The sequence below is a fragment of the Perna viridis genome, chromosome 10 (assembly GCF_037379345.1).
Source record: "Perna viridis isolate PV_CMFRI_1.1 ecotype Kerala chromosome 10, ASM3737934v1, whole genome shotgun sequence".
Lineage (NCBI taxonomy): Eukaryota > Metazoa > Mollusca > Bivalvia > Mytilida > Mytilidae > Perna > Perna viridis.
Genome location: NC_142454.1, coordinates 39,707,067 through 39,719,377, shown reverse-complemented (window position 1 = coordinate 39,719,377; position 12,311 = coordinate 39,707,067). Strand labels below are relative to the sequence as shown.

The window sequence follows — 12,311 nt, the reverse complement described above, 5'->3', positions numbered from 1 at the left end:
AAAATCATAATAACAAAAAATCTACTTACATAATGAGGTGTCACACAACGATGGATGCATTAAAATACGATTAAGATTGTGGTGCACAATCAAACCAAGGTCACATTCAGAAACAGGAAATCGATAACACAGGAAACGAAAGTGAAAGTGATAGTAATATAGGATACAAGAGCGCAATTATTTGTAATGCATTTTCCATAGGGTACCTATGTAGTTTTAAAATTAATTTCAAGAAAACAACACAAATTAGCAGAAAATGAGTTTCTGTTCCTAAAACTAGAAAAGCATACTTTTTTATTTGCACAAAAAAAAGTACATGGTCATGCGGCAAAAGTTGACCTAAATTTCAGTTGTTATGGACTCTTGAAAATTCAGCACAAAATACACTGCAAAAAAAATGAAGCACCTAGATTTCATTTATGAGAAATCATTTCAACCCTATAACATTTTATTAATTATTACCAAAATAAAATCAATCATAAATGGGTAAGCTTTGAAATGAAAATAAATTTCAAGCCATATCCAACCAATCAGGTACCACCTTGTATTCAATACTCAGTACCATGTTGGGGTAAAAAAGTTCCCGGTAGAATGTAAACAAATAATTGCGCATTTGTATCCTATAGAAAACATGAAGCGGTTAAGAATCAGTACTCAAGTTCGCATTCATAAAGCACATCTAATTACAAGTACAGAAACCAAGTTAGGTGAAAATCCGTTAAAGTTTAGTCGAGATATTCCCTTTTTAGTTTGGAGTGCGAGTTTGCGGCCAGTGATGAAAAATTTCCACAGAAAGCAAAAATAAAAAATTAAAAATGGAAAAATTTCTTATTAAAATATCTTAGAAATTATTATGACTTATGTTTTCCAATACTTCAAGCAATACTCCTTCTATGCATGTACAAGTTGAAATTTTAATTTTTTAAGAGTAGAATCTACCCTTCTAATAGTAAAAATACAAAAAAATGGCCAAAAGTTGGAAATTTTCTTTAAAACTTTCTAAATTAAGTGAAATGAAGATGCACTTTCTAACTTTATCATGTAATTTTTAATTGTTGGTGATAAGAGGTACCAGAATGACAGCAACAAATTTTGCTTGTCATCATGATAATTATAGAAGAGCCATAGGATCATCAAATGGCATCTTTGAAGAATTTTATATGTTTGAAGGGGGGCACCTGTTGTTTATCCTGTAAATAGTGCAAAGACTGAACTTTTTACATCAACTTGTACTGCAAAACAAGGGTATAAAATAAACTTGCATCAGAGCACACCAACACTTATCAAAGCTAAATTAATAGAGTCAACATTTCAAATTTATAAAATGTCAGGATTCAAAAAAGGAAATAAATACACATTTAAATCTGGGAATTTACCTCACAACAAAGCAAGGACTAAACTTTCAACAGTGAAAAGTGACTTAGAAACACCTAAATACATTAGACTTACAAGGAAAACTCATGAACTGGTTGTTAATGATCCATACACTGATCCAGAGGAGAAGGCAGAGCGGTCCAGTCGTGCGGCCAAGTTACTGCGACCAAAATCTAAATCTGTTCCTGTTGCTAGGAAATCTAAGAAAGGAGCTAAAAAAGAAAAAAGGTAGGACATGTAAAAATAAATAACATAATTAACTTACAATCAAACAGTTTATTAATGTAGATTTTGAAAAAAAAATAAAAAATATATGCCATATGTGCACAATTTTCAAACTATTTAGGATGTTTTTTCCTTAAAACTTGCAAATTTATTTCCAAGAACACGAATTCTTGCACTTTGTATAGTAATTAATCTTTATTTAAGTTATAAAGTAGGAAAAAATCAACTAGATATCAGCCCAATATACATAAATGCTCCATTAAAAAAAATATTAAAATTAAGGGGGAGATAACTCTAAATTGCATTTGAATATAGAAATAACTATAGTGTTAGTAGGACATTAAATATGGTTTCTTTTCTAATTTTCAGGTTGAATTTTGATTCCCACAGAGTACTGTGCCTTTACAAGTCATAAAACATGTGGAATTGCGCATTTAGAGAGCATATGATGAAAAGTCCGGACTGTGATGGTATTTTACTATACGATTTGGACAAAGAAGAAAAAAGAGGTTTCTCATCAAGATTTCGACTTATTTGCGCATCGTGTAAATACTTTTCGAAGATGTATACACAGTATGAGGAACTTGAAACCGGCAGACCGGGTAGAAAACCCTCAAAACTAACAACTGGTGTACTAGTTGGCCTGAGTCAGACTCCAATTGGTCCTACAAGCTTGCGCAAAATCTTTCTAAGTGGCAATATTTCAACTCCAGCAGCCTCTAGCCTGCAAAGAAGGACAAATCAAGTATATAAAAACATTGTACAAGTTGTAAAAAAAGACATGAAAAGAAGAAGGGAAGAATTAGTCGAAATAAACCGCCTCCGAGGAAAGAAAAATCCAAGATATATTAGTGTTTAAATGGATGGCATGTACAGCAACAGACCCTACTCAGGAATTGGACGCACACCGTTCCAACCGGCTAATCAGGTTGTGTATACATCAGCTGAAAATGTAACAAAAAAACATAATACTGTTAATTTGGTTGACAAAAATAAGCTCTGTTCAGAGCATTCTTCACTAGATGTTGATTTTGACTTAGGCCAACTCCACTGTGAATGTACAGATGAATTCAGTGCTAATATTCCAATGGTGAAGAGCATTGGTGATGAATATGCATGGGCCAAGGAGTGCCTTGAAGACCTTTTAAAAGACAACATAGAAGTAGACTATTTAGTTACTGACCCAGACAGTTCAGCTTACAGAGCTGCAGTTGATTTGTATGAGGAGGGAAAAATCAAAAACTGAGCCTCAGCATTTCATTGATACCAGGCATTTGTCGGAAAATATGCGGAAAAGTGTGAAGAAAGACAAAAGTCTCCTAAAAATCATGCCGGCACGGACACAAAAGCAACGCCAAAAGCTACTGAATAACTTTGCAACAGACTTAACTGAAAGGTGCAATTTTGAACTTGCTGTATGTACTAAGCAATTTGGAGGAAATTTTAAAAGAAATAAATCAAAGATGTCTCATACAGTTGATGCAGTTATCCGGTGCTACATGGCAAAACATGACTTATGCAAGAAATATTATTTTGTATGTGGCAAGAGTGAGTGGCTCAAGAGGAGAAGGCTACTACCAAAGACATTCAAAATCATGCATACCCATGAAAACATGGATTTTATTCGTATCGCAGTAAATAAGCGCCTCGGACCAAAAGCACTTGAGAAGACCAGGCTTAATATGAACACTAACTTTGTCGAGGGTGTGAATCGTAGCTTAAGGCGTGCCTTAACTTCAAATGTAACGTACAAAAAGAACTATTCTGGAAGGGCACACTCAGCCATCCATAGTGTAAATCTTGGTCCAGGTGAATCCATCCTTGAGTTGTGCAGTTGCTTACACTGTGACATTCCAGTTGGGAGTACAGCTTACCAGGCTCTGAAAAGTGTGCAGAAATTAGACATTTTACAACAGCAGCATAAGCAAACAATGGAATACAAGAAATATAGAAGTGAAAAACGTGAAAAGCTGTACAAACTGTATGAAAAATTAAGTGAAATTATTGCGTACGAGAAAAACTTGCTAATGAAAAGTGAAAAAGAACAGAAACCTTCTTCTCGAAACAAACATACAGACCATTCCTACAGTGTAAAAAGCAAGAAAAGGAGAATTTCTGTTAGAAAATAGTTTTTATATTAATAAAATTACATATTAAACAATATGGTTTGTGTGATTTTGAGCAGAGGCCTTGACTTTTGCATTGAATTCTCTCCTGGTTAAACTCATGTTGTTCTATGGCTATGTGGTCTGGATTGACACACAGTTTCTCATGGCAGATATGGCTGCACTCTTTGTCATTAAAAGATTTTTGAAAGTCATCCCTTGTGATCCTATGCCTTATCATGTAGGAAAGCCTGTGTGCAGCCTCCCTTTTGCCCTCTCCATCAGGCCATTTCACAACTTGGACCCCATAACCTGACTTGGACTTCCGTGCCCCTATCCATTCAATGCATCCCTTACCATTGCCCATTAAAATAGCCTTTTTGAAAAACTTTTTCTCAATATCAGCCCAAAAAGCATCCATTTTGAAAAAAGAATGATCAAAGTCACCACAGAGTTTGCAGGAAAGCTAAGCACCAAAAAACAGTGATGAAGGACAAAAGTGAATGTGAAAGTACACATTCTCTATAGGATACAAGAGCGCAATTATTTGTAATGCATTTTCCATAGGGTACCTATGTAGTTTTAAAATTAATTTCAAGAAAACAACACAAATTAGCAGAAAATGAGTTTCTGTTCCTAAAACTAGAAAAGCATACTTTTTTATTTGCACAAAAAAAAGTACATGGTCATGCGGCAAAAGTTGACCTAAATTTCAGTTGTTATGGACTCTTGAAAATTCAGCACAAAATACACTGCAAAAAAAATGAAGCACCTAGATTTCATTTATGAGAAATCATTTCAACCCTATAACATTTTATTAATTATTACCAAAATAAAATCAATCATAAATTTGTAAGCTTTGAAATGAAAATAAATTTCAAGCCATATCCAACCAATCAGGTACCACCTTGTATTCAGTACTCAGTACCATGTTGGGGTAAAAAAGTTCCCGGTAGAATGTATGCAAATAATTGCGCATTTGTATCCTATAGTACACCTTACGTCAAAAATTAGAACATACCTAAAAATACACAATGCTATATATAGCTATCAAAATACCATGGTATAACATCAATAACAAAAAGAGAATGAAAGTATTAATCAATACTATTGCAAAAAAGAGTATTATACATATGACAAAAAATGCAAGGAAGATATATAATACAGTATAAAGTTCTTAACAATTATGGAATTATGAACATCGCATTCCCCGCCTAATATAAAGCATATATCAGCCTCAAAAGGAGAGCTAAATATCAAAACACAAAAAGGAAAAAATGTAGATATCCAAGCTTTGTAATATTAAATGTCAAAGTAATAAATAGTACCTTAAATTATGCAAAATTTCAGTCAGATATATCTTAACACAAAACAATTACATGTTCAATCGAATAAACTGGGTAACAGGACGAACATAAGTTCTTGGTTGACCATCTCATCACTCTCAATTGCACTTTACGGACAAGTCCATTAATTCCAGGCAAAGTATTTTCAATAATACCAATTGGCCAGTCATTGCAATGGAGATCATTCCCCTTCAGAATTACAACATCATTCACCTGAATGTTTGTCTGATTTTGTTCTCACTTTCTATGAAGTTGTCTGCAGATATTCTTGTTTCCATTTTGTCCAAAAATTATCGGCCATATCTTGAACGAACTTCCATTGTTTATAATAAACATCACTAACATCTAAATAGCTAAAATCATCAATTTGACCTTTAAATTTTTGGGTCAACAAAGTATTTGGTGACAAAACACATACAGATTCATGATCGAATGAAATTGGTACAAGCGGTCGAGCGTTCATGATAGCTATTGTTTCGGCAATAAATGTCACTAAAACTTAATTGTGAGTTTGTGATGTCTTGAATCGAAGAGAATGTTGTCGAGAATGCGTCTACAAACCCAATTAAGCGTTCCCAAGAACCTCCCATGTGAGATGAGTATAGAGTGTTAAATTTCCAAAGAATATCTTGATCATTAGGAAAGTTATTCAACACATTGTCTTCTGCAAATACAGCTTTAAGTCCAAGTTCATTAGCATGTCCGACACAATTTGTCCCTATATAATTCTCTGTCAGGCCCACGAAATGCTATAGAACTTTGTAGATCATTTATAAGTGTATCAGTACTCATTTCTTCGACTACCTCAAAATGAACAGCTCTGCTCGACATATATATAATATGTACGCCTGGTTGCTGTATTCCAAGGCCCGAAACAGTCTATACCCATATAAATAAATGGTGGACATGGTTGAAGTCTTAACTTGGGCAAATCGGCCATCTTTTGGTACGGACATTTTCATCGGAGCCTCTGACAATGAACACAATTAGATAATGAATAACTAATCAATCGTTTCAAACTAATAATCCAGAATCCAGAAGTTTTGATAGAACCTTCCGTTATGTGTCTATCCTGATGATGTGTCAGTCTGTGAAAATGGAGCACAAGAAGCTTCCAATATGATGAGAGCAAGGAATAAGTTTAGGATGCTTTTCACTTGGAGATAAATCAGAAAGTTTCAACCTTCCGCCAAGTCTGAGAATTCAGGTCAGGAAATTGATCAAATTTGAGAATTTAGATTTTGTATCTCTGATTCATAACTTTCGAGCTGAACTTGTCGAATAATGATAGCTTCAGTTTTTTTCCTTAAATCCAATTCAGAAACACCAGAAATTTCAAGGATTAATCTGATTTACATAAAGACTTTGCTTTCCTTTTAAGAAGGATGATAGCTCTTATTAGAGATTGCCAGGCTAAAAAAACGTGCCGAACGATACGATTCTAAAAAAGGCTTTGAAACCTGAGTCTTACAAGAAGTCACATTTGGTCGAAGTTCTTTGTCAATTTCAGATGAAACTAATGAAAACTTTATATTTTCATTTGAATGTTCCCTGAGAAGCCATGCAAGTGGTTTTGTACACTGAGATACAAGATCTACATCTAGATTGCTGACGAAACGAGTTCCAAAATCAGCAGGATTGAAATTGGTAGGTATGACAGACCGTTGAGAGGATGACGAAACCTTGCGGATTTTTTCAACTCTATAGCTAACATATGTGAAAAACCTTCTAGTAGTGTTACAAATATAGCCAATGATGACTTTGCTTTCAGTATAATAATGGCAAACATTTTGATCAAGATCCATGTAAGAACATATAGAATTACTAAGTTCGGTAGCCAAAACAGCTTTTCAAAAAAGTCTAGGAATAGTGTGACACCTTAGGGGCGCCAACTTTGATTTTACCATAAGGAGTCCAACAGAAACGGATCCTGCTTGGTTAACAGACCTCAAAAAGGCAATAGCTGAGATGGCTTTCTCGGACGCGTCAGAGAAAAGTGAATTTCAATGTTCTTGGCTAAGGATATCGAAGTCGGAATAATCTCGATCTAGGAATTCAAAAAGTTCCAATTGAGATAAAAGTTCTATACCAAGTATTCCATTTTGACTTGTATTCTGGTGACAATGGATCATCCCATTCAGTTCCTGGTAGTATCTTGCCCCTGATGAAAAGTAGTGATATAACATCATCATCCGAGTCTTCGACTGCCTTTCGTAGGCCGTACGCGACTGAAGGAGACGGGTTGTTGCCAAATACATGTACGGTCATTCTGTATTCTATTAACCGTTTCAAATAATCATTGTTCTCATACCAAAAGAACCTTAGCAAATTGCGATAATTTTTCGACACGCGAAACTGGTAGAACATCTGTTCTATGTTTCCTCAGAATTCTTTCTGAAGCGCATAAGAATCCCAACTAAACTGTTTGTATGGCCTGGGCCAGATACTAACACTTGATTTAGTGATGTGCCTTCAAAAACTGCTGATGAGTCAAAAACTCCACGTATTTGTCGCGGCTTTTGGAGTGGTGCACTCCAAATAACGGTAAATACCATCATTGGCTACCTTTGGAGAGTTCAGGTGCTACATCTGCTGCGCCACTAGCGAAATCCTGATTCATAAACGTTTTGAAGTGTTCTGCTTTTAATGAGTCTTTCTTAAGACTAGCATCCAGAATGCACGTTTGACGGCTTGTTGTCGATTGTTTGGCATAACTGTCTTCGAATTTCGAAAAGACAAAGATGCAGACCAGTGCACATTTTCGTCCATAACGAATTCATCTTCCATCGAATTGAGGAACTTTTATCCTCTACAGATGGACCGACCTTATTGTCATCAGGAGTTCTCACTAAAATGTCATTTACCTCTTTAACTTCGAGACTTAAATCCTTTAACGGAAAGTGTGTAGTTCTACCGTTGACAAGAACATTTGTTTTACGAACGATTGCCGAAGTCGGATAGACTTTTCCAAAACAAACCTCTCAAAAAACGACCCAACCGAGAGGTAGTTGTTGAGCAAAGGCTTGTCCTTTTCTATCTTACACTTGATCCATAACGTGATGTACATCTGGAACATCACGCCTTATTAACAGTTCAACTTTATTACTAGAGTCTTAATCAGGTAAGTATTCAGCAATTCGACGTAGATGGGAGTAAGCGCAAGCAACGTCAGGAGTCGGAATTTCAAGTGAATCATTATGTATAGACTCACATTCTATGACATCACAAAGTTCAAACGACTTTCCGTCGGTCGAACTGACACATAAATCAGAGCGTCGCCCAGTCATGGTGTGGCTGCCTGAACATGATGAAAGGGTTAAGTTTGAAGCAGTTCCCTTAATAGCAAGATTAGTGCTGGAGTGGCCAATGTTCGATTACTCTGGTTATCGATTATAGTATACATACGCATAGCAGCAGAAAAAGGTGTAAATACATCAACTAAAACAATTTTGGCACATGAAAGACCAATACGATCATCTCCGCATAACTCAGTATATGCCTATACTACAGTGTTGTCACTTTGCTCCCTGCAATAAGTTTCTGTACTCTTGTTGGATGTCTGACTATCGTCCCAAGAGAAAGTGGGTTTTTTTGCGTGCATTGCCGAGGAGTGTTGATTACTCTTGCATACTGAACAACTGATGACTGCCTTACAGGTTTTCTGGTCACTAGATTCGCAACACAGAAAACAAATTTGCTTCTCCCTAGAAACTGAAGTCGGTCGGTAAGTGGACGTTTACTGTACCAAGTTTTAATATTTAAGATCAATGTTCCTAGCAACAACCTTTGTCTGTGTGGATTGTTTGTTATTGGCCTGATTGTTCATGGATTCACTGAAAGCGGGAAATTCACACATCTCTCTGGTCCATGCTCCCAGTTTTTAGTGGAGTCCGGGTTGCTCATTTGCTTTTGTTTCTTTGTATGTATGATTTTAGTTACTTTATTTTCTTTGTTGTGTATGTCTGTTTTCCATGTATGGTCTTTGTCCCTGGATTACATTCTTTTGATTACCGCTATAACCTTGGTTCCCTTGATTACTTTTTGATAAATTTGATAGAGATAGTAAAAGGCGGATAGGAAACACTTCCGGCATGTTTATAGGTTGATGCACGTGTAACCCATTTATCCTGTAGATATTACGGTAACTTGTATACAATTGGGGCTACCTTAGACGAAGAATTGAAATAACTCAACGAAGTAGAACAAGATGGGTTCACCGTGGCAGATTCAACTTCAGATAATGTATCAAATAGATCATACAGTTTCTTATTGTCTTTGTTCGTTAAAGTAGGAAACGAGCTCAGTTTTCTTTTAAGAGAACGTTCAATATTTCAGGTCGACTGTACCGTTCCTCAAGACTATCCCAAATTTGTGTCAAACCTCGTGGTGGATCATGCGCATTTGCAGTTCAAAGGGATCTAGCGAATTTTGCAGAATCAGAACCCAACTACTTAACCAACAGATCCATTTCCTCAAATGGAGAAATTCCTAACTCTCTTACTATACTTTGAAAAGGCGCTTTCCAGGACATTAAAGTCTTGCGGGTATCATTAAAATTACTGAACCTTGAGAGTAATACGTCTTTCCTAAGCATGAACCGGGTAATATCGGACATAACATTGTCAATAGTGTTTTCGTTTTGTGAAACTAACTGAGGTCCAGATGACATGGGAACATTTGTAGCCATGTTCATAAGATTTACAGATGTAGGTGGACATGATGGAGGTTTGTACTACGATGGATATGTTAAATAACAAGTCGGTGTAATAGATACCGGTTGAAAGTCTGATTGCAAGGGCATATTTGGAACAGAAGGAGCAGTTACATTTCTCATACTTGAAGTATATTCATTTGGAATATTGGTATTCTGATTAATATCTAAGTTTCTAACATAACGTTTTACAGATTCTTGTCTATCAACATGTTCAGAAGGTAAATCAAGTTCTTGTTCATTAGCACCTTCAAGAATTTTAGCTTCTGTTTCAGTAATAGCTATTTCACTTTCTTGCTGTACAATATTCAAACTAGCTTCATGCTTTCCCTTCTGTTTTAAAACTTCACCTTCTTTTATTACATACTGTAAACGTACCTTTTCTGCCTCCGCTTTAATTCTTTTTGACTTGCTGTTGACTTGCTAGAACAACTTACTTGAGACAGCTCTTCAACTATTTTTTCTTTGATACCTTAATATTCTCCATCACCTTTCTGACAGTACCCAAACACTGGTTGAAATGTTCGTTGAAATCCTCTATTAGTCTCACAGAATCAACAGTATTTTGTCGTTGAAAGTATCCTTTGTACTCCCTGGATGATATGCAGAAATTTTTGGAATTATCACTAATATTTTTCTTCTTTTTGCCACAACTCTTCAAGAGTTTGTTTATCGTTAAGAGTAATCATCAAATCTTCAATTTGGAACAATATTTTATCACAATTATCTGTCGTTTTCTCACTGGTTTCATCAAAATTCATTTTGGTTTTAAAAGTTAATTTACGTAAACGTTGTTAGATTGATATTAACTTGATATTTGAAGCATAACAGGTAGCATAACCAAAGTCAAATCAAAAAGTCAATTATTGATTGTAACAAAACCCATGGTTCATGGTCATAACACAGTTGCACGGTACATGTTACGAAAACATGATTATTGATAGTGTGACTACATGCAATAAAAAGCTATTAAAAGAAACAAAAAGGGAAAATGTACTAGGATTGCCCTGTACTATCACACATCGTGTACCAGTTACAGTCCTAGATTTATCCTACGAGTAGGAATGAACCGGCCAGCGAAAGCTATATTTTTATATAGCCTAGCTGGCCGAGTGGTATAGGCGCTGGACTTTGTGCAGGTGGTGTTGCCATAGTTGTCACAGCTATACGAGTTCGAGTCCCGCGGAGGGAACGACCAAAAATTTGCGTCGCAAATTTGACAGTTGAACATTCCATACAATTTAGCGAGAAGATTGTGCACAATAATATCCGATAAAAATACCAAGGACAGGCGATTATTGGAATTAAAAGAAACATTAAGCAAAAGGAAATATCCAGAAGCAATAACAGATTTGGGAATTTGGATATTTAAATTGAAGATCTAAGGAGGACGAAAAATATATGTAAAGGCAAAGATAGCATCCCATATGTCTCAACGTACAACCCGCGGAATGCTGAATTGTTTAATATAATTCATGCAAATTTAACAATATGAATGCAAGATCAACGCATGAACAATATTTTAAACAAATTTAAGATAATTAAAAGTAAGATTTGATACCAGAATATCGGAAGCTAAAGTTCAAAAATGCAAACATCCAAGGTGTGGTATTTGTGCCTACATTTTCGAAGGTAAATCTTTTACATTTAAATCAGAAGATGTATTTAATATAAAGAACAGTTTTAAGTGTACCTCAGAAAATCTTTTGTATATTGTAACTTGCAATGGTTGCGGGGAAAACTATATTGGACAAACGGGAACATCATGTCGGAAAAGATTTACAGTCCATCGACAACAAATCAAATTCCAGAATATCGCAAAATACAATTAAGTGGACATTTCGAAAACTATGGAAGTTAGAACTATACAATATTTCCATGTTATTAATTTCCGCATGAAATAATGGAACAAGAACGTACTAATAAAGAAATATTTTTATTCAAAAATATAAACCGAAAATTAACCGACATTTTAGCACTTGAGAATAAATTAGTAAAAATATATAGAAGTATAATAACTACTAGAAAGATGAATAATAATAGATGTTTTACCAAGACGTTATTTATAGCTGTACTATTTATAGTGAACGTCACTTTCACTTTCGCTTCAATTATAACGCGCTGTCACCAAGTAACTCTTAACAACGTCTCCAACCATCATTATCTGCAGAAGCAGTGCAATCGGTAGGAGAGGAAAGATGTGACTTTATACATTCATTTGTGTGTTTTTTATATGTATTGTATTTATAAATACAAAACTTCTTATTTTTCACTATTGATTTCAACCCGTGTGGATAAATCAAACATCTTTTTTGCTATATATATATATATATATATATATATATATATATATATATATATATATATATATATATATATATATAGCATTCCACTAGAGGGTAAAGACAAAAAATTATCACCCTCTGAGACATATGAAAGAATATTACTCTTGTACTGGACCAATCAAATTTAGAAAATTGACATAATAAGTATCATAAAGTAAATTGTCATATTACAACGAGTCGACAATTCATAAGACAGGATAATATG

General features: G+C 35.0%; 1 protein-coding gene and 1 pseudogene across 11 annotated transcripts in view; one reads left to right on the top strand and one right to left on the bottom strand.

Annotated features, from left to right (window-relative positions):
* LOC148605731 (uncharacterized) overlaps nt 1–545 on the bottom strand; it is a 66,923-nt gene extending 66,378 nt beyond the window's left edge. For 7 of the 11 annotated variants that reach the window (XR_015916053.1, XR_015916052.1, XR_015916049.1 and 4 more), the window contains exon 1: nt 30–545. Coding sequence is in view for 1 of the 11 variants with exons in the window: in XM_088549763.1 (XP_088405889.1) it covers nt 30–60 (31 nt within the window). In the remaining 10 variants the exon portion in view is untranslated. The remainder of the gene's footprint in view (nt 1–29) is intronic. The other 4 variants (XR_015916047.1, XR_015916048.1, XM_088549763.1 and 1 more) reach the window with 4 other exon arrangements.
* A 779-nt stretch (nt 546–1,324) lies between these two features.
* LOC148605730 (uncharacterized) lies at nt 1,325–3,811 on the top strand (annotated as a pseudogene).
* The last annotated feature ends 8,500 nt before the right edge of the window (nt 3,812–12,311 follow it).